The 22,754-nt window shown below is 43.7% G+C and overlaps 2 protein-coding genes across 2 annotated transcripts in view; one reads left to right on the top strand and one right to left on the bottom strand.

Annotated features, from left to right (window-relative positions):
- Nucleotides 1-9,353, top strand: part of LOC123145477 (exocyst complex component SEC6) — a 14,771-nt gene extending 5,418 nt beyond the window's left edge. Inside the window, exons 12-25 of the mRNA XM_044564904.1 lie at nucleotides 857-912; nucleotides 3,121-3,229; nucleotides 3,363-3,503; nucleotides 3,575-3,754; nucleotides 3,878-3,961; nucleotides 4,062-4,148; nucleotides 5,062-5,106; nucleotides 5,939-6,017; nucleotides 6,439-6,508; nucleotides 6,946-7,033; nucleotides 7,269-7,358; nucleotides 8,493-8,609; nucleotides 8,729-8,791; nucleotides 8,980-9,353. Of these exons, the coding sequence (XP_044420839.1) occupies nucleotides 857-912; nucleotides 3,121-3,229; nucleotides 3,363-3,503; nucleotides 3,575-3,754; nucleotides 3,878-3,961; nucleotides 4,062-4,148; nucleotides 5,062-5,106; nucleotides 5,939-6,017; nucleotides 6,439-6,508; nucleotides 6,946-7,033; nucleotides 7,269-7,358; nucleotides 8,493-8,609; nucleotides 8,729-8,791; nucleotides 8,980-9,111 (1,341 nt within the window). The 3' untranslated portion in view covers nucleotides 9,112-9,353. The remainder of the gene's footprint in view (nucleotides 1-856; nucleotides 913-3,120; nucleotides 3,230-3,362; nucleotides 3,504-3,574; nucleotides 3,755-3,877; nucleotides 3,962-4,061; nucleotides 4,149-5,061; nucleotides 5,107-5,938; nucleotides 6,018-6,438; nucleotides 6,509-6,945; nucleotides 7,034-7,268; nucleotides 7,359-8,492; nucleotides 8,610-8,728; nucleotides 8,792-8,979) is intronic.
- Nucleotides 9,354-11,312: 1,959 nt separating this feature from the next.
- LOC123145478 (shikimate kinase 1, chloroplastic) lies at nucleotides 11,313-13,982 on the bottom strand. The gene is made up of 10 exons (XM_044564905.1): nucleotides 13,584-13,982; nucleotides 13,214-13,260; nucleotides 13,056-13,110; nucleotides 12,886-12,958; nucleotides 12,680-12,767; nucleotides 12,431-12,513; nucleotides 12,211-12,340; nucleotides 11,868-11,946; nucleotides 11,665-11,729; nucleotides 11,313-11,570 (listed from the first exon to the last, which is right to left on the bottom strand). The coding sequence occupies exons 1-10, from the start codon at nucleotides 13,786-13,788 to the stop codon at nucleotides 11,478-11,480; spliced, it is 918 nt and encodes a 305-aa protein (XP_044420840.1). The 5' UTR covers nucleotides 13,789-13,982; the 3' UTR covers nucleotides 11,313-11,477.
- Nucleotides 13,983-22,754: the final 8,772 nt, after the last annotated feature.

Consider the following 22,754-nt stretch of genomic DNA (forward strand, 5'->3'; position numbering starts at 1 on the left):
TGCTATGACTTGTCCCCTAGCCAGTGGGGCAGCTACTCGACTCATGGACCTAGAACCTCAGCTCTCAAGTATCCTACTCAAGACTGGCGTGGCTGTTAAGAAATTTAACGCAAAATATTTCAGTTCATTAGTAATCATGAATCATGTATTACTGTGTACGTTTTTTGGCTCCATAATTTAGCACTTGTTTGATGTAGATGACCTCAATTTTTGTTATTTATCTTGTCTACAAATATATCTTAATCCTACTTGTTCTATAAATTTAAGCGTTCAAGAAAGTGTTTTTAAGCGACGCTTAAGCGCGATTAAGCGCTTCGCTTTTGCCCTAAGCGGTAGATTAAGCTTTTTTTAATTTGACCAAATCTGGCTTGCGCAATAATGGCAATATGCCATTTATCTTATTATTAGGCTCAGTTTAAGAACTATTTACTTCATATTTTGCCAAAATTTTGTCCACATGATCTCTGTTAGGTTATGTCTATTTGCACTGAACTGCATTTTTGTTGTTATTTTGCTTGCTATGCGAACCTGATATGTATTTCCTATTGTGTGAACTGTATTTCAGATGCTATTTCAACTACCCATATGCCATGCTTCCTATTTTCATGTATATATTATTCAAAATCTGTCAAATTCTAGCCAATTTCAAAAAACGCTTTAGTGCGATTAAGCTGCGCTTAAGCGCTCATTGCTCTAAGCTGTGGCCTTCCGCTTCGCTTACGCTTTCCGCTTTTTTGAACATTTTTAAATTGTGACCTGACAAAGAATGTCTGGTGTTTCTTTAGAAGAAAGTATGCTTGTCTGGATTTACCTAGTGATCTGACTGACATGGAATTCTGCTCCCAATTCAATACAGATTGGAGAAGAGCTTGGCGATATCTATGACTATGTTGCACCATGTTTTCCTCCTAGGTATGTCGATCGTATTACAAACGATAGTTATCCTTGGAAGATATGTCCAATACTATTTGTTCTATATGCACAAGAAATTAATATTATGTCATAACAATTAAGAAGACAAAGATATGTTGAGGGCTCCCATTTGTTATAATGCAACTTGTATTGCTAGGAGGCCAAAGGCACCATATTTATGATGTACACGAGGATGCCAAAAGTCAATAATACAAAAGGCCAAAGGCCATCATCAATATAACTCTTAACACCCCCCCTCAAACTCATGGTGGATCCACAACACTGAGTCTGGAGAGGTGAAATCTATGTTGTGCTCTAGTCTATGCCTTCGTGAAGAAGTCCACTAGCTGTAACTCGGAAGGCACATACTGAAGAGCAATAACATGATCCTGCACAGCAACGCGCACATAAGAAGCATCAACACCAATATGCTTGGTAAGCTCATGCTTCACGGGGTCCCGCGCAATACTAATAGCACCTGTACTGTCGGACAAGGGGGTGGTAGGTGTAGTAACAGAAACACCAAAATCCTCCAGTAGCCATCATAGCCAAGTCACCTCTGCCGTCAGAAGAGCCATAGTTCTCAACTCGGCCTCTGCACTCGGACGAGAAACTGCAGTCTGTTTCTTCGTCTTCCAGGCAATGAGAGAACCACCAAGGAGAACACAGTAAGCAGAAAGTGAACGGCGATCCGAAGGATCACTGGCCCACATAGCATCCCAATAGGCCTGGAGCTGTAACGAGCTGGAACGGGGAAAAAAGAGACGATGAGAGATCGTGCCACGAAGATATCGTAGAACACGAAGAAGGTGACTATAGTGAACTGAAGTGGGAGCGGAAACAAACTGACTCAGAATATGGACAGGGTAGGAGATATCCGGACGAGTAACAGCAAGATAGACAAGACTCCCAACAAGAGCTCACCATCAGAAGCGCGAAGGTTAACATTGAGCTCCATAGGAGTCTCAGCAGTGCGCTCATCACTAAGAGCAACACGAGTAAGAAGATCCTGGATATACTTTTCTTGGGAAATAGAAAAGCCATCCGAGGTGGAGGAAACCTCAATCCCAAGAAACGAAGGGGACCAAGATCAGACATAAGAAACTGCTCACTGAGACGGGCCTTGACAAAGGCAATGTACTCAGAATCGTCGCCAGTGATGATCATGTCATCAACATATAGAAGAAGAGTGCGACCACGAGCAGAAAGGTGGATAAACAGCGCTGGATCATGAGTACTGGGTGAAAAACCAGCTGCAGTGACCACAGAGGCAAAACGCTCAAACCAAGCGCGGGGGGCTTGCTTTAGGCCATATAGAGAGCGACGAAGACGGCAAACCATGCCATCAGGAACTGAATACCCAGGTGGTGGCTGAATATAAACTTCCTCACGCAACTCACCATTAAGAAAGGCATTCTTTATATCAAGCTGAGACACGGACCAGTGGCAAACAGAGGCCACAACGAGAAGTGTGCGGACAGTGGTCATATGGGCCACAGGAGCAAAAGTCTCATCGTAATCACGACCATGCTCCTGCTGAAAGCTACGAGCCACAAGACGAGCTTTGTAACGCTCAATAGAACCATCAGAGCGAGTCTTAATATTATAGACCCACTTACAAGCGATGGGACAAACACGGGGAGGAAGAGAAACCAGGTCCCACGTGCTGGTGCGCTCAAGGGCAGCAAACTTGGAAGCAGATCGGCGAGAGAGCCGCCGGATTGGGCCGGCCTGGAGCCAAGGAAGACAGCAACCACCGGCAAGAAAGCGACGGCAGCGTGCGAGGTTGGATCAGGAGGCGAGTTGCAACGCCAAAAAAAACTCACCTAGGCTCGATACCATGTTATAATGCAACTTGTATTTCTAGGAGGCCAAAGCCACCATATATATGATGTACATGAGGATGCCAAAAGTCAAGAATACAAAAGGCCAAAGGCCATCATCAATATAACTCTTAACACTATCATGGGCCATACTATATGCCTTCTTAATTCAGTATATGGGAATGCTCCAAATGTATTGCATTCTAACTTTTCAATATACCAATTGCTTAAAAGTACATCCCTTCGGTGAGAAACATGATTTTTCTTCCTCTTCTATGAAATGTTGATTGCTGGGGTTCATGATTTCTACTTGGCCGTTTTGACATGTAACTGCTAATATTTTCATATCATCCACTAACTTCTTTGATTTTCTTATTTCTACAAGATATGAAATTTTCCAGCTCCTGGTAAATCTATATACTGAAAGGTTCATTCATATGCTAAGACTGCTCAGTGAAAGAGCAAATGATATTCAAAATATAAATATACTAAAGGTATGTGATATTTAAATTCGTTGTGTTATTCTGCTATATTTTTTTCCATGTGATGACCACTTGTCAGTATATTTTTTCTGTTTGCTTTTATTTCGCTTGTAATGCAAGCGCATTAATTGACTGCTCACTGTAGGTAACAGGTTGGGTTGTGCAATATCAAGATAATCTTATTGGCCTTGGTGTGGACGAGTCTCTTGCCCAAGTTTGTTCAGAAAGTGGTGCATTGGATCCCCTCATGAATATGTATGTAGAGCGTATGCAGGCAACAACTAAGGTACTAACTTTATCTCTTGAATTCATATTGACCTTAATCATGATTATTCATACTCTTTTTTGCTTCTGTAGAAATGGTACACTAACATTTTGGAGGCTGATAAAACACAACCACCAAAGAGTACAGAGGATGGAAAACTATATACACCTGCAGCTGTAGATCTATTCAGAATATTGACGGAGCAAGTGCAGATAGTAAGAGACAATAGCACAGATGTCATGCTATATCGTATTGCTCTCGCAGTTATTCAGGTACTTATCAAGTTGCCCTCAACATTATTTTAGTCTTCACTATTTTTTGCTGTGCTTTGCTTCATGCAATTTGAAGCAAATTACTGAAATGTGGCAACTCATCTTCTTTTGATACCTTCAAAGGTTATGCTTGATTTTCAAGCAGCTGAGAGGCAAAGCCTTGAGGAGCCAGCTTCTGATGTCGGTCTGGAAACTCTGTGCGCATTGGTCCGTAGTTTTCTTTCACTAGCATGTACATTTAGCCGTTCCATGTCAGTTCTTGCTACTATTTGTTTCTTATTATATGGTCCTTGTATTATTTGACCAGATTAACAACAACCTGCGTTGCTACGAACTTTCATCAGAGCTAAGTAGCAGCACATTGGAAGCGCTTCCTCCGAACTATGCTGAACAGGTACTAATGAGTCATCAAGCCTGGTCCTTAGATTCTTTCACATTTTCAAACTTGCTCTGGAGATGACTTCATGTGTTTTCAATCATATACATCATTAAATTCTCCCTGTTTCTTTTTACTGAAAATACTACCCAAGTATCCGTAGTATCTGAACCTGCATACCATAAGGTTCAGTTTCCTGGTAAGAACTAGTCTCCATGGCAAGGATTGAGAACATGGACAACCATTCTGACTATTTTAATTTTAAAATCGAGGTAGATGATTTGTGCTTGTCATATGGTATAGTTTATATAGCACATCAAAGTAATTTTCTCTAGTCTAAAATACATGATGTTTAGGAAGTTGGTTACGTGTTACAAACTGAAGTCTTGTTGGGTTTTCGTAGCAATTACCACCTTATTGTCGTCAAAGAGACGATTGCACAATCAACAGGGCCCAACATGTCAAAAGTTGGAAGTATAAAGTCCTTGCTTAGTTTCTTGTTCTATGTGCATGGAGTTAAAGCAACACGTTTTCAGCCTGGAGCTAGAATATTTTCAGGCTGGAGGTAGAATATTCTCATGGACCACAACTTGTGAGGTAGAATGTTTTCAGCCTGGAGGTAGAATATTCTCATGGACCACAACTTGTGAAGTAGGACATATACTCTAGTATTTTAGATATAGTTTGTACATGCAGACTAAAAACATGCATTGCTGGGAGAGCAAACTTCATGGGAGACGAACAGGTAAGACTTAATGGTATTTTCTGTGAGGCGCCAAGACTGGAAAACTGGGAATGTGAAGCATTTCAGAAGTTGATGACAGCATAGAGTTGAAAATATGTGTTATTATGGCAGTTTTTCTGTGTTCTTTTAGCACATCTTAAGCATTTTTTTATAGATTCTACATGTGAGTAAAATTCTGTTTTGCAGGTTAATTTTGAAGACACTTGCAAAGGATTTCTTGAGGTTGCCAAGGTTTGTTCTACAACCTGCATGCATAAGATACACTACATATGTATGTAACATTAGTGTTAGGTTTGAGAAATGAAACTCAACCTGCTAATCAATGCGAAATTGATTCTTGAGGTGTCTGATGTTTACTTCTACATGGATGCATAGTTTTAGATAGCGGGCTATGCCTCTTAGCGGTGGACCCCTTCTAAACGGTATAGTAGTGTGCTATAGCGGTGCTATAGCGCGCAGTTTAAAACATGTGTTCATGTGTTTGGACCAAAGTACCTATAGCGCGCTATTTAAAACCATGCACGGATGTCTTAATTGCACACGTTGCTACAGCATATAACCAAGGAAGTTCGTAATAATGTTTGGTGTAAAATTCTGCACAACCTGCTATGGGCTAGTTGAGATTTCGCTGTTGTGGTCCTGAAACCGAGATTCTTGCCTATACATGCTACCCTGTAGAAACTGAAACAGTCGGACACGAGTGGGGAGGTAATGAAAAGAACCCTTGCCGAGTCACCTAGTTATGGTCCAAGGGCTTCCACGTAACTTTGTCACAATTCTGGAAAAGCTGCTTAAATATTTATATGAGTACTAAAAGCAAGCACTGAACTGGTTAACTCTTGGTTATTGACACTGGTTTCTGGCCAATCCCTGTCCAGTACTGCCCAAGGAACAGGTGGTAAGAGTGGTGGGCATGCATTGACTCAGCTATCTTGCCCCATGTGCTGAGAACTGGCCAAACTTGGCTGGTTCATCTTCCAAGCAATGTTATTTGATACAACTGTGTCTGTAGACAACAAAAGGTCATTGCTGCTTTAACTAAAGTTATCGATTCTTTCAACAGGAGGCGGTCCTTCAAACTGTCAGTGTTATTTTCGAAGACCCAGGTGTGCAGGATCTTCTTGCGAAGGTTTACCAAAAAGGTAATTACTTGGTATTGTTTGGGTAACAAATTTATCCTTACCCCTTTGCACCTTTGTTTGAGTCATTTTCTTGATCATTTGGAATTTGAAGCACAAGCAACTCCTCTACGTCTGTGATAGTCTTACTTAGAAACCCAGAAAAGCGCTGGGTCATTTTTATGTTTTTATGCTTACACAGTAACAGTGGTGATATGTATCTCCAGATATTTTATTGACTGGTATTTATTTTTTGGCTATCACTGTTGCCTCTATTCAATCACCATCTGTAGTTGGCAGCTGTATGCAAGTACAGTAGTTGTTTACCTCTTCTACTTGTGGTTAACATACTTTAGGAATCTCTGGCATGCTTTTCTAAGGCTATTTTCAAGTGTTTCTTGAAGAGACGGATTGTTGTTTTCTAACAGTGGTTCATTTTTATCAGACTGGATGGATGGAATGGTGACCGAATATCTGGTCGCCACGTTTGCTGATTATTTTGGCGATGTGAAACTGTAAGTTTACACAATAAGTGTTATGTGACAGATGGGTATCCCCTGAGGACTGCCGTGGATCATACTTGTCGTTACTTACCTATACCATGGCTATGAATTTTGGAGCAGAAAACTTTTCAAATTGGTTTGAGGACATGAAATTTTGAAAAATTGCACATTTACCAAATTTTGTGCCATGACCTGAACTATATCCCTAGATCCTGCAATCTCAACATAAATCATATTCATACATGTTCATCAAATTTGGGAACTCCAGTTCCAAAAATAGTACATACTAATTATTTTTATTTATTTATTTTTGTAATAGATGCCATCCTATTTAGTAATATTCCTATAAGCCACACTGGGGGTTATGGCATGCAAATGCTTGCTATCACTGATAAATGTGGTTCATCATATCTTTCTGCTTATAATTGTAAATGGGTTTATTTGTCTAGATATATTGAAGATAGATCGTTCCGAAGATTTGTGGAGTCTTGCCTAGAGGAAACAATTGTTGTATATGTTGACCATCTTCTCAGTCAGGTTTGCAGAACTCCCCTTGGTACTATTCAGAATGACTGTATACTTGTGATTTGGAGGGATGGTGGGAACATATATATGATGTATAGTCATCACAAAGGGAGGACCGACCCTTCCATGTTCTCTAGAATCATTCTGAAATGAGCTTTTCCTATTGTGTTCTTGGTTCAGACAGTATTTTTTACCGATTTCACTGATCATTTCACACTTCGTTTCATCTTATCTCTTGCACCTTTAGAAAAATTATATAAAAGAAGAAACGGTTGAGAGGATGAGGCTAGATGAAGAAGTGCTTATGGATTTCTTCAGAGAGCACACTAGTGTGACTGTAAGTATAATTACTGCTGGAAGTTTCATACTATTTACAGCTACAACTCCTTCGTTCAACAACATTATGTGGCAGTATGAATATTGAAAAGCATTTTCTGCAAGAGTAGGGTGTGTTCATTTCGTGGTACAATACATCTTTTAGGTTAATGTATTTTTGCGTTCAAACACCCACGGGCGGAGCTACGGCAAGGCCAATTGGGTCGTGGCCTGCCCAGCACTGGAGTGAATAATAAATTATGTGTAGCCCAGCCAACGACACTGACACACACAGCAGGCCATAATTGGCCCAGTCTAGCGCTAGAACGATACGGTACACGCAGCAGCCTGATAAAATCATTGTCTCTTTCCTCGTTCGATCGTTCCTAATAAAAAGGAAGAAAAGCTCAGGAGCAGCCGCCGAGCAGAGCTCATATCGTTGCACACAGCAGTCGCCGGCTGCCGGCCACTGACGCACCGCACACATCAATGCCTTCCACGGCCGGATGGCTCACTGGACACCAGCGCATGTAGCCAGTCAGCCAACGGTGACCCACGCGGCCACACAGAACGCAACGGCTGCTGGCAAGGCGGCCACGCAGGCCAGCTCCTTCTCTCAATCCATCTGAATGCCTTAAAGCCGTGCGCATAGATATATAGCTTTGAATAATCTCCAATTTATTTCCTAACTCCCACCTAGGTCATGAAAATCGTTTCAAAGAGGAACACACATTGTCTTTAACAACACTCATTCACTTATTGACATTGACACGTATCAATCGGCGTTTATCAAGGGTCGCTCACTCATAGAAACTTTCTCACTGAATCATCCCCTAAATCCCCAATTAGCACAAATAATCCCCTAAAGATCTTGTTCTTTACAGTTTATAGTGTGCAAAGGCATTGTCGTTTACGGTCTAATAATGCTTTGCAATTTGGTAGCACTGTTTGGTACTGAGTAATGACTATATTCATTGAATTAGTATACATATGGTTCAGAATTTGAAAAAAAATGTGCTTGGTGGCCCGCCCAACACTTTATTTGTAGCTCCGCCACTGCAAACACCTATCCTAGAATTCTAGTCCCACATTCTGGCTTGATTCTTCTATAACGTGGACCAGTTCTCTGACATGCTGTCTCTGCAATGTGGTTCAGAAAGTTGAAAACAGAGTACGAATTCTGGCTGATCTAAGGGAGCTTGCTTCAGCTGAGAGTCTGGATAGTTTCACTCTGATTTACACAAATATTCTGGAACATCAACCAGATTGCCCGGTAATTTCTTCCAAGCATTATAATTGCCCTTGTTTGATCACATACTATTATAATTCATAAATTCTGTCCTCCCATTCATTTGTTTTGATGCTCTGCTATTTGACTTGTCTGTTATGTAGTCGGAGGTTGTTGAGAAGCTCGTTGCACTGCGGGAAGGCATTCCACGGAAAGAAGCCAAGGAGGTAGGAACAAAGTTTCTCACATCATAAATATCTGGTGTGCAATTTGTTGATAGTCAAATTGGGTTTTCAGGAGAAATTTTGACAATTACGACGCCATTTATACATAAGTTCAGGTTTTCTTAAAAAAAACTTCTCCTGGTTTGCTGAAAAAATGTCTTACAGATTCTTATATCCTACTCGCTTGTTAGGTCGTACAAGAATGCAAGGAGATATACGAGAACTCCCTTATAGATGGCAATCCTCCAAAGTCAGGGTTCGTGTTTGGTAAATTGAAGTGCCTAACAGTAAAGAAAGGCATATGGGGGAAGCTTGGACAGTGAGAATATGCTAGTACTGAACATAGTAAGTGCACCCACAAAGACGGATTTGTTTTCTATTTTGCTCATTCTTTTGTTCATCTTTTAAGCCTATTGGCGTTCGTCTGTGAAGCATGAGAAGTTCTAGAATGTGTTTCTATTTGGTTAGCAGCAGGGAATTTTTGTGTAAAGATGGAACCCCAAACCCCTTATTATTTTCATTGCCCTTGAATAAAATGTCTAGTGATGTATATTGTTGAGTGACATCAGCTGTGCATTATCATCCAAACTCCCAAGTATCTGGGCATGATGTTTCAAAGCTATTTTTTTTTCCTTTTACGATCAACATGGTATCTTTGCTTTGCTGTTCTCTCTGCGCGCGAGATAGACGTCCCCCCCTGATTGTAGAATAGATGGCGGTGAGTGTTAGGAACAGAGATTGGGGGAGGGTTGCAGATTTCATTCACCAATGGTAACATTCTTCCGTTACTTATAGTTGGACAATAAGGACCCACTTGCAGAAGTGACTATGCCTCTGCACTTCATGCTTTCGCCTTCTTACCTTGAAGCCGTGTCTGATCAGTGTAATGTTTCATATGAAGTTGTGCTTTAGCCAATTGCTGCTTCAGAAATTCAGAATTCAGAAATCCATTCCCTGCCCTGAATCACCTCATCAGTTCAGTAGATCGAGTGTCAGATAAGGGAGGTAAAACCCTTAGACGGCTTTGGTGCGGCCGAGGATGGGAAGACGTTTTAAGTACATTTTTCTATAGAATTGGTCAGGCCTAAAGGACTTAGGACAGACCTAAACTTCAAATATTTTGAAATGGAGAACTTAGCTATCCGAGGTTTACACAAGGACCAGAGTCTTATAGAGCTAAGCAATGGGGCGTTCCTGTCTTCAGTTTAATTCGACAAGACCACGACTTCATGCCGATCACCGCAGCAATGACGGTGTGACCGATCGCCAACCGTTTCCCACGCAACACGGCGTCGTGGCGGTGATTCCATCTCTCACACGAAAAGGGGGCACACGGTGGCTTGGCAGTCGAGGCCAGCGACGACGCTGAGAGCACGTCAAACATGGGCGACGCGGCAACAAAAAAAGATGTGCTCAATGGTCTTCGATGACCGCCGGCAGAGCTCACACAAGTGTTCATCCCGGATATGCTTCTTCAGGGATTTGATTTCGACTGAACGCTCGCGGCAAGCCACCCGAAGATGCGGATTTTGTATCACACCTTTTTAACAGAACCTGCCAGAATGCACTTTGAAAGATCTTGTCTCTGCCAGACACCATTTGGCAGGCACGCCATGGAGTTTCCCTACGCTATCCAGGAAAAGTTTGGCAACAATTCGAGCTGTCAAATATGCTTGAGTAGCATAATGTGCATACATTGTATATCTGTCAACTACCACCAGAATAACTGTGAGGAAGATGGCAACCCCTCAACGAAGTGCATGGTGACATCTTGCCAAGCACCCTTGGGAATAGATAAAGGTCGAGTCTGATATGTAGATTGAATTCCAGAGAATGTAGTCCTACCACGGCGGCATAAAACTTGAAAAGCTTGCATTGACCTTGTTTGCAAGCAAAACTTATAGCCGATCCACATTCTTTCCCCTTGTTTAGTGATGTCATTGTGCAACAAAAATCCCTGGTCACCAGGACTTTGCAGTGCTAACTACTTTTGGATATTTCAGTATGGACTATATACTGAACAAACACACTCAGGCGTGTCTATACACTCCTAGATCTGATTCAGAAAAAAGTTAGAACATCTTATATACCGACGCAGGTTGTACCAGTGAAACAGCTTGCTATGGCCGTAGGTGCCCTGCACCGGATAAGCCATCAGCTGCCCTATCCTCTTGTCCTTTCTTATATCGAAGATGATGTTGCAATCCAATTGTGAAACAGATTCAGGACGCACGATCAGCCACTGCGCATGGGCGCCTCCAGATCTACTCCATTGCCAAGCCACGGGGAACAGTGTCGCCGTTGGCCCTAGCCAAGCCCCAGCGTTCCTATATCTAAATGGACGACGATGCTTGTCCTGAATTGGGCGGTCCTGCCGGCAGGTCGGAGGACGAATTGGCGTACCAACCCGTGACGCTGACCGGGGACTGACCAACCCCTATGACAAGGGCTTATCCAATCCAAGGAGGCAAAGTAAGGAAGGTGACATATTGTTTTCTTTCATCAAGCCAGGGGGAAGCCAGGGTTCTTTCAACCCACAAGGATCTTTATATTAGCTCCATTATTCCGCCATTTTACAGCTTACAAAGAAAAGACACTCCAGCGCTTCCTCCTGGTCGATACAACGAATGAATAACTCAGCTGTGCTGGGCCGCGCCGCGCTCTACATGGTACAAAAAGGATTCATATCCTACAAGGTATGCATCCTTTGAGATTGCGATTCCGTTTGTGAGTCGGCGACAGCGGTGTCTTCGACGACAAAGCTCTCGATCTTGTGGAGCGACTGCAGGGCGACAAAGATGTTATGTTCAGGCACTTGTGGAATGGAAATAGAAAATTTTATGTGGCACCCAAACGACTATTTCTCTTTTTAATACCTCGAGAGCAATATCAATCGGTGTCAGCTTAGAGACGTCGTCATGACCCAGCTTAGATGCGATCTCTGCAAATGGTAAAGGCAGATTTGTTATTCCTTGGAAGTCACATGCATATGTGATTGATGATGATCACATGTTCTGATATTCAATAGATTGGAAGGCATGGGTTTGCACAAGACCGGTGTTTATTATGGAGATCATACCTTCGAGAGAAACTCTGACATCAGCATTTGCATAAGCATCGCCCCTTTGCTCCGCGAGCATGCTGAGTTTCGAAAAGGCCTAAAGATAGAAGGAATTCAGTCGGTCAGCCATACCAACACTAACAGAGAATGCGGACAAATGTACAGTAATATTACAACAAATAAAAACTTGGATTCCTGTGATACAACTTGTGTATATGGATCTTTATTGAAGTTCTCTGTTTCGAAACAGAATAGAAGAAAAACACAGTGCCTTGAAAAAAATTCACTACTAGCCCAAATTAATCTACCTTATTCATATCCATATTCTGACACGGCAAAAATTGAAAGATCAAGAAGTTACCATTGTGTATGGATCACCGGATGGTTGATCTAGAAGAGGACGCGAGGCAGTCCCCACTTTAGCAATACGCCTTGCAAGAGCTTCCAAGGGCACATCCAACCAAACAGATAGGCCCTTCTTCATATTTTTCCTGATAATACAAGAGATCGCAACGTTATCTATCAGCAAAAGAGAAGGGACAAACTATTCCACAAGGAGAAATAGGGTCAACTCAAAATACCAGTTAACTGGTCGGATAACAGCACCACCTCCAGTAGCAACAACTAATCGCCGCATTGAGGACAAATCCCTCAAGACACTACTCTGGAAAACATAAAAGAAGATTAAATCAGCACTTAAGTCTCGGAAGTAAAAGAAAACAAACTCATATGTCGAATCTTCCAATTCAGAATTTCAAATCACTAGTAACAAATGAAAGCTACAAATCAGAAGGATCAAGTTATTAGCAGATGAATTCAGTAACCATTACCTCATTATCTCTGAAGAAGGCTTCACTATGAACCTTGAAAATTTGAGCAACTGAAGGCATGCCAACAGCTTGTTCGACCAATTTATCACTGTAAAAGTTGCAGAGTAAGACAAACCTTGCCATTAATATCTATGCATCAGTACAAGCATCAAGATCAACTTTCCTTTTGCAAACTGCTATTGGTAGATTCATGAGAAAATACAAACCTGTCGAAGAATGAATAACCCAAAACTTCAGCCAAGATCTTCCCCACCGTACTTTTCCCCGAACCCATCATTCCTGCACACATGTATTCACTTATCAGTCACAAATATAGAACTTTCATCAGTAACTTTATCTTTTTCAGTATTCAGAATTTAGGAGGATAAGAACTAACCAACTAGGTAGATGCACCGACCGTTCAACTGGAAAAGAACCTCTTCTGATTTTCTCTGAAATCAAATTGGAACCGTATTAGAATGGTGGCACAAGATATGCAGCTCCAACATCGACTTTGGTTCTGTTTTATCAGGAATTCAGAATATTGTTCAATACCTTCAACAAGAGGGCATCGTCAACGGAGTTATGCAAGTTCTCATGACCTGCAGAGGCACAAGATTAACGGAGAAAATGTCAATTCCACTGAATCTCGTCAACGCATAGATCACACGCCGAGTTTTTTTTTTACTGCTCCCTCATAAGGGCAAATCATACCATACACCTTTTCTCTTCCCCTTTCCTACTCTCCAGTAATCCCAATCAATTTGACATCCCATTCTTTCCTTCCTCCCAAACTCAACACCTCCCAACAAACACACGCACAGAAAAAACGCGCTAAAATTGGGCCCAGATGGCGTCAAACTTTCAGCCAAATTGGAGTAACAAGCAGCACAAAAGGGGAAAAGGGAGGAGGATGTATATCTACCTCCTCCAGACGATTTCTTGGCGCGGAGCGGGACGACGGGCTTGGCCCCGCGCGCGCGCACGGCGGCCGGCGACCCCACCAGATCACTGACACGCAAGCTCACGGCCCGAGCCCGGCTCTCGCCGCCGTACATCGCGCTCCGGCGGCGGCCGGAGCCGAACCCCGTGGCCCTCGACTGCAGCGCCAGCCCCACGCCGGCCTCCATTGCTCGCCGGTTGCTCCGCGGCGGCCACTACGCGGCGATGCGATCTGCCACGGCTCTCTCGCGCTTTTGGCAGGTGTCCGGTGGCTGCTGGGGGGCGGCGAGTGGTGGAATCGCAGCGGAAATGTGCGGGCTTGAAATAGCGGGGGTGCGCGTGCACATCTGCCGGCAGCGCAGGGACGCCCCAGACGCTGCCGAGTAGTTGCGTAATCTGGGCGTGAAATTACCGCGCTGCCCATCGGCCTTTGACTCGGCATGCCTACCTTCCTTCCCAGCCTGCCCCCCTCTTGCTCTCTTCGGCTGTGTCATGGGTCAGGGGCATTTTGGTCAGGGAAACATGTGGGGGGATCTAGCGGTGGATTTAGTAGGGAGATGACTCACCTACCGTGGGGTGCCACGTCGGACTGGCGGGGTTGGTGTGGGGCGTGGTATCTGGAGAGGATCGTGCCATGGACGGTTGTAGAATCGTAGAGGTGATGGCAGACCCGTCCCCAGCCGTACATTTGAAGATTGCTCGTCACGCCTGCCGCGCGGTATATATCCCAAATGTTTTGTGTGTGCAAATTTCATCCATGACAATGTATTTTTAGGCCTGTGCTCGAATGTCGGACAGGCGGAGGAGGAGCCCCTAGTCGACCGCTTAAACATTGATTATGTTGCGCAAAATAAAATCGTGTGTGCTATAATATATTTTTCCTGCGTATGCAGCATTGTCGTAAGATTTTTCCTCACAAACCGCGCAACAATAATGATACATGTTCCCCGCAAAAAAAAAACAATAATGATACATGCAACATTTTTTATGTACTCCATCCGGTCTTTTTTATTTGCATATAAAAATTGTTTGAAGTCAAACTTCGTAAAATTTTACCATATTTATATGAAAAAATATCAACTTCTACAATGCTAAATTTATACAATATGAAAACTAAAGTCATGACGCATCTAATGTTGTTGATTTCACATTTTAAATGTTGGTGTTTTTTCTATAAACTTGGTTAAAGTTTATGAGGTTTGATTTCAAACAAATCTTATATGTGAACTAAAATGTCCGGAGAGAGTATAACAATAAATATTTAATGCTCGCTGCAAAACATTGAGAAAATCACTAATGTATGCAACATAGAAGCCAATGTATGTAGCACCGTGAAACAACTTTGCAGCATGAACACGACCTTCACAACGGAGGTTCGGGACATTGCAACATGTCACCCACATGTATGCAACAAAATACATACAAAACTTGCAACGTAGCAAAACATCCAATTTCACATTTAGGGTGTGTTTGGTTGCAGTTACGAACTGGAGTGTCACGGGTCCAACCCATTCCTGGGCCTCGTTCTCATGTTTAGTACATAGATGGAACGGTCACGTTCCAACAGACCGAATATTCGGTCCAATTCGGAACGGGGTGAGACCTCCAAAATGAGCGGATGACGTGGAACCGACTTTCTCCTCACACTCACAGCCCCATCACATCTCCTCCCTCCTGCGCCGCCACCACCTCGTCCATCTCTCTCCCTCTCCCTCGATCTGCGTCGTGCCGTCCCTCCCCAATTCCTTCCCTTGAAGTCGTCTGACTCGTTCCTCTCTCGATCTGCAGCACAACAGGGAAACATACCTCCTCTCTCTCTCTCTCTCTCTAGATCTGGAGCCACATGGCGGTGATGAGGTGAGCCAGGGTGGTGGAAGAAAGAGGAAGTTAATGGTTGTTGGGGGCGCGCGTTGTGCAGGGAAGTCGAGCGACGGTGAGCAGGGAGGCTGGACGACAGCGGTGGGCATGGAGTGACGCATTACTCCCGCCCTCTTTCAGCATCCCTTCCTCAATGCCCTCGAACGAGCAGGTTGGCTAGTACAAACATAGCAATGGCACTTGCAAGACAAGAAGGTGGCTTGCAGCAAAGAGGAGGATCAACAGCGGCAAGTAGCGTTGCAATTTGTTGGATGCGAGACAAGTAACAACAACTGCTGAAAAATTGTTGTTGTATGAAACTATGAATGCGTAGTGTAGTTCTTGTTCTTCCCGTAAGGATGATTTGTTTGCCCTCTACACAAATTGAATCATAGTATTGCAGTGTCCTTTGTGCTGGTGATATACAAATGGAACCGTGAGGTGAACCCAATCAATTTGATTTCATCATTCTTGTATAGGAGGTGAGGCGGCCCAAATTTATTTGATTTCATCTGTCCAACCAAACAGTAAAATGAAACTATTCCATCCCACCTAATTGCATCTACCAAACACGATAACGTAACCGACCCATTCCAGTGGAATGGAACCATGACGTTCCATTCCACCCGGTTCTCAAACTAAACACATCCTTAGAATGTCAAAATAGTTAACATTTTACAACCAAATTTTGGGTCGTTGACCTTGTTGTGTGATGGCCCACAAGTATAGGGGATCAATCGTAGTCCTTTCGATAAGTAAGAGTGTCGAACCCAACGAGGAGCAGAAGGAAATGACAAGTGGTTTTTAACAAGGTATTCTCTGCAAGCACTGAAATTATAAGTCACGAGTAGTTTGATAGCAAGATAATTTCTAACGAGCAAGTAACTGTAACGACAAAAAATATGCAGCAAGGTAGCCCAATCCTTTTATGGCAAAGGATAGGCCAAACGGTCTCTTATGATAAGCAAAGCGTTCTTGAGGGTACACGGGAATTTCATCTAGTCACTTTCATCATGTTGGTTTGACTCGTGTTCGCTACTTTGATAATTTGATATGTGGGTGGACCGGTGCTTAGGTGCTGTTATTACTTGAACAAACCTCCTACTTATGATTAACCCCCTTGCAAGCATCCGCAACTACGATAAAAGTATTAAGATAAAATCTAACAATAGCATTAAACTTTCGGATCCAAATCAGTCCCTTATGAAGTAGCGCATAAACTAGGGTTTAAGCTTCTGTCACTCTCGCAACCCATCATCTAATAACTACTCCACAATGCATTCCCTTAGGCCCTAATAAGGTGAAGTGTCATGTAGTCGACGTTCACATGACACCACTAAGGGAATCACAACATACATACCATCAAAATACCGAAATACATGTCAAGTTTACATGATTACTTGCAACAAGATTTCTCCCGTGACCTCAAGAACAAAAGTAACTACTCACAAATAATAATCATGCTCAAGATCAGAGGGGTATTAAATAGCATAATGGATATGAACATATAATCTTCCACTAAATAAACCATATAGTAATCAACTACAAGATGTAATCAACAATACTAGTCACCCACAAGCACCAAACTAAGGTTCCAGTACAAAGATTGAACACAAGAGATGAACTAGGGTTTGAGAGGAGATGGTGTTGTTGAAGATGTTGATGGAGATTGCCTTCCCCAAGATGGAGAGTTGTTGGTGATGATGATGACGATGATTTCCCCCTCTGGGAGGGAAGTTCCCCCGGCGGAATAGCTCCGCTGGAGGGCAAAAGTGCTCCTGCCCAAGTTCCGCCTCGAGACGGCGGCGCTTCGTCCCGAAAGTCCTCTCTTTATTTATTTTTCTAGGTCAAAATGACTTACCAGAAGAGGGGCACCGGAGGTGGGCCGAGGAGGGCACAACCCACCAGGGCGCGCCCAGGTGGGTTATGCCCACCTGGTGGGCCCCCTCTAGTAGTTATTTGCTCCAATAATTCTTAAATATTCCATAAAAATCTCCGTGAAGTTTCAGCTCATTTGGAGATGTGCAGAATAGGTGGCCTGATGTAGCTTTTTCAAGTCCAGAATTCCAGCTGCCGGTATTCTCCCTCTTTGTGTGAACCTTGCATATTATGAGAGAAACAACATTAGAATACTCCATAAAGCATTACTATGCATAAAAAAATCCTAAATAATAGTAGTAAAACATGATGCAAAATGGACGTATCAACTCCCCCAAGCTTAGACCTCACTTGTCCTCAAGTGAAAACCGAAATCGAAAAAAATGTCCACATGCTTAGAGAGAGATGTGTCGATAAAAACAAAATACAGACATAGAAGCATCATGTATATTATTATAACAGCAACAAACTTTATTATAAAACTTTTATCACATAACTTTTATCATAGACTTCTCATGAACAAGTAACAATTCATCACAACATCGAAGTATAAAGCATAAACTCTATTGAAAACCAACAAACTATGTTCTCACTCAACTTTGCAACTACAATTCATCATCTTTTCAGGAAGGGTAACGTATCAAAGCTTTTTGGCAAGTCCACATACTCAACCATCATATAGTCTTCTATGATTGCTAACACTCACCGCATACATATGAGCAAAAAGTTTCAACCGGACACATAGAAAGATAGGTTCCTATAGTTTCCCCTCCCAATGTATTCACCTCAAGGGTGATGCATGTCAACAATAATAACTCACGCCCCCATATCCAACTGGATATATGTGCCTAGACCCTCACCACATGGTGCTCGCCAAAGGAGAAAAATAAAAAGGAATAGAGGGATACTTTGACTCTTGCATAAAAGTAAAAGATAGGCCCTTCGCAGAGGGAAGCAGAGGTTGCAATTTGCTTTTTGGTTGTATGCTCAATCTCTTAGTGCAAAAGAACGTTACGTTATATTGCCCCTTATGATAGCAACCTTTATTATGCGGTCTGTCGCCTTTATTATTTTGCCATCACAAGTTCATACAACGCTCAATTTTCTCTTACACTAAATGATCTAACACATTTAGAAGCAATTTCTATTGCCTTATTGCACCGATGACAACTTACTTGAAGGATCTTACTCAATCCATAGGTAGGTATAGTGGACTCTCAAAACAAGATTTGGGTTGAGGGTTTTGGATGCACGAGTAGTATCTCTGCTTAGTGCATAATTTTTGGCTAGCAAAGATGGGGGGCAAGCACCACGTGTTAAAGGATCTATGACAATATAACTTCTACGTGAATATGAACAAACATAAATCATCACGTTGTCCTCCTTGTCCAACGTCAACAATTTTGGCATATAATATTTTGATGGGGGCTCACAATCATAAAAGATGTCCAAGATAGTGTATTTGCATGTGAATCTTCTCTTCCCTTATTAATTCTTTCATGAATTGCATCATTGACCAATGCTATGTTTGTAAGTCTCCAATAAAATTTTCTACTTATACTCTTCCTTATGTGATGTCATTACATACCATAAGATTAGCATATGATCTTTTTCATTTATTTCCTTTCTTTTTATTGAACATGAAAGTAAAGAAAACAAAACTCAAACTAAACTTTATTATATATTTTGCACTCGATTACAAGGATAGATCACTAAGTAAGCACTTGAAAAGAAAGGATCGAACTAACTTTTATTCTACTAAATCGAAAGATAACTAAGGATTGAACTAAGATAAATAAAGGCAAAAGATAGTGATGGTGATACGATACCGGGGCACCTCCCCCCAAGCTTGGCACAAGCCAAGGGGAGTGCCCATACCCGATGCTCAAGTCTCCTTTGGTGATGAAGAAGGTGGTCGTGGTGAGGTAGTGTTCTTCTTCCTCAGCTTACGCTTGAGGATGGAATTCTCCTCCCTTAAGTCATCGATCTCCTGCTCAAGCCTTAGTACCTTTTTGCATAATTCTTGCTTATTTTCCTGCAAGAGATGAAAAGGGGTAAACTGGATCTTAGGTTTCTTTGCTTTATTAGGGAGACTTGACTTCTTGAATTCCACGTGCATGTCCCCAGGTTGGGGTAATGGAACTTCATATTCATCCGAACTTGTCTCTTCTTCCCTTTTCGGATCATAATCCTCTTCTTCCTCCGTGGTCCAACCATTTGTTCCACATCCCCATAAACCTTGCATTACTATAGGTTGCTGCTAACACGACACTACGATCAGAGACCCTTCGACGAAACTGTGTGCGATGCCATAATGCAAACAGTGGTGTAAAATAACCGTCAAAAAAGGTGCAAAATGTTTGCGATGGAGGATGCATCAAACACGGTTCAGATTTTAGTTGCGTGTGTGATGCAGGGCATACGGTTCAGCTCAATTAACTGTTTGCGATGAGGAGGAACAAAAGAAACGGGCAGCCAGATGAAGATGTGTGCGATATACAGCATACGGTTCACTCGGATGAACTGTTTGTGATTAGGCAACACAAAAGAAACGGGCAGCGAGATGGAGGTGTGTGCGATATACGGCATGCGGTTCACTCAGATGAACTATTTGCGTTGAGACAAGAGAATAGAAACAGTTCAATATAACAAGATGTGTGTGATACGCGGCAAACATGTGTGTAATCAGAAATGTGTGTGAAGACTGATAATAACACAGACGATTGCTTCTAATAAGACATATGTGATATTCTCTGTCTACACAACATCTATTGGCCATTGGGGGACGGGCGGTCATCCGGATACGCCATAAGGATGCGAAGAGGCATCCTAAGGACTAGCTGTTCCACTAGTAGCTCATGTAAGAAAACTCTCAAGTTAAGTGTGCAAACGCTTGCTAGTATTCAACCGTTTGGGATTGATGAATTCATCACTGACGGGTTCCCTAGTGTGGTCCGTGTTCATCTAATCATCATCTACTTTTTGTTCTAGCTCGATGTTCCTTCTATGCTAAGTTTCCATTAATTGATGGCATTTTATGAACACGCCACCGTTTCCCGCCATTTCCTCACCTATTTCCCGCCACCCAGCGATATTGCGCATAGGCGGAGCGCGGCGCACGGAGGCGACAAGCGTAGCCTGTAGCACATCCACCTTTTCCAAGCATGCCAACCCACCAAAGCGCCGCCTCTGCCATCAACCTCGTCGACGAGGAAAACGAGCAGGCGCCACGGCCCGTCGAGGCCGAGGCGCTCCCCGGCAACGCGATGGACGACGCTGTGATGCGCGTCATCGCTAGGGTTGAGCAAACCTTTGGCGCATGTCGCTTGAGCGCCGCGGATTAAGATAGGCATGTCAGCGCCGACAGGCTGCAACTCGCCGCACAACATGATCGATGGCGTGCCGCACAGCAAACTAGGCGCGTCCGCGCTGATAGGCTGCAGCTCGCCGCACGACGAGACCGTTGGAGCGCCGCAGAGCGAGAGGCGCGGCGCGCCGCATAGCAAGAGCGGATCCATCGGCGCTTGCCTGCTGTCGACACGGCGTCACAGCTAGGTACACGTCCCGTCAGTACCCCCATTCCTCGCAAGTAGTGGGCAGAGGCCCTCAACGTCGTACTTGCACCAAAGGCCGGCCGCGCCGTACTTGCACCCGACGCCCGCTGCACCGTTCACATGGGTGCAGCCGTTCGCCTTGTCCGCGGCCCGCTGGATGCCAGCGCGCTGGTCTGTAGGCTCGACCGCCTCCTTGGCCCAGGTGTCCACCTGGGCACAGTAGAGGAACATAGCCGTCGCATCCTCAAGCTGGTGATCTTCGATGAAAGAGCCAACTTGGAGCTCGAGATCGCGGTCCAGATGTACCGCGAGCGTGTTGACCGCTTGGACGAACGCCTGCACGAGTTCAGGCAGAGCCAAGAGCTACCGTAGGTAAGGGCTGCTGGTCATGGTCTCATGGATGCGTTTTATTTTGAAAAGTCGTTTCGACGTGAATAGCTATGCATTCACAGCAATCATAGTATTGCTCTGTTTATTACTCTGTTTCAATGTGTGTACACTGTTTTCCATTCTTATAGTTCTGTTTCAATGTGTGTATATACGCTCTCCATTCTATATATGTGGATGATAACAGCTAGATTCAAATTAGTATACAAAAACAGATAAAAATGGAATTCATAATATATATATATATATTAGTTGTTCATTAGTTCATCACAGAATATATATATATATATATATATATATATATATATAATCATCACATATACGTGATGATACTTAACTACTAGGTACAATGCATAAAATTGAAAACGAATAATACTAAAACTAATAATCCCTCCTGGGGCCAGTATTCCGGCAGACCCTTGCCAGCAGCTCCCTGGTGCGCGGCGTCTTCCCAGTGTGTAGGCAGTACTCCGCCTCCTCCGCCTCGCAGCGCTTGACGTACCGATCTACCTCTTGCTGGCGGACGCGCGCGGCCGATCTTGCCATTTCGTTGGGCGCACACCGGAGCTCCTCGTCAGTGGCACGCTGGAGCTTATCGGCCCACCTCCACGCAGCGACGAGGCGCCCAACGCCTATGACCTTCCTCGCGAAGTACCAGTCTTCATACACATCCTCGGCACGACGACGCGCCCGCCCCCAAAGCTCCGCCGCCTCCTTTTTCCAGGCGGCATCACATGCTTCACAGGCCGCCTGGTACCTGGCTTCCTCCGCCGCCATCTCCTTCTTGAACGCCACTTTCCTGGCTTTCTCAGCCGGCGGCAGCGACTTCCACAGACAAAGATTGTACTGGCCCCAAAACCAATCCAAAGTTGGGGGGTCGGGCGCAACCTCGTCAAGCGGCGCGTAGGGGTCCTCATCGCTGCTAATCGAGTGAGCGTCCTCGGGGGGCGGTGACTCCTCGTTGGCGCGTGGGCAGACCGGCGGCGCCATGGCAGAGATTTGAGAGAGAGAGAGGGCGAGCGAGGGGAGGATGTAGATGAGAATGCAGGCGGGACGACGTGAGCAAGGTAGTATTTATTGGCGGCCGGAATCTAGATCGACGGGGATAGTACACACGCCGGTCGCCGCAATTTACGAGTACTGTAGTTTGAATTACACACGATTCCCGCAGCAAAATCCGTATGTGAACATAATAGCTGACGGTTTCCAATACAGAACCGTGTCTGATTAATGATCCCCGCCACTCACCTACCAAACCTCGAGCCGCGAGATAGAGTGCCAATCGTGTGGGGGTCGGTTGTCTTGCCAGATCTTTACATTTTCTTTTTTGAACACCAGATATTTACATCGTCTGATGATTTTTTAACTTGCACACAAGTACACAAAAATATGATTTTTCAAACCGTTTTGGTTAGGCGTTGCATGTAGATGTAGTTCAAATTCGAATTACGGTCATTAAATGGTTAGAAAATCACTTA

The sequence above is a fragment of the Triticum aestivum genome, chromosome 6D, assembly GCF_018294505.1.
Source record: "Triticum aestivum cultivar Chinese Spring chromosome 6D, IWGSC CS RefSeq v2.1, whole genome shotgun sequence".
In the NCBI taxonomy this organism is placed as follows: Eukaryota; Viridiplantae; Streptophyta; class Magnoliopsida; order Poales; family Poaceae; genus Triticum; species Triticum aestivum.

Coding starts and splice junctions, on each gene's coding strand:
- LOC123145478 (XM_044564905.1), bottom strand. CDS start 13,788: ATGGAGGCCGGCGTGGGGCTGGCGCTGCAGTCGAGGGCCACGGGGTTC. Junction 12,341..12,430: donor GTTATCCGACCAGTTAACTG/GTATTTTGAGTT, acceptor TTGTATTATCAG/GAAAAATATGAAGAAGGGCC. Junction 11,571..11,664: donor CGATTGATATTGCTCTCGAG/GTATTAAAAAGA, acceptor GTCGCCCTGCAG/TCGCTCCACAAGATCGAGAG.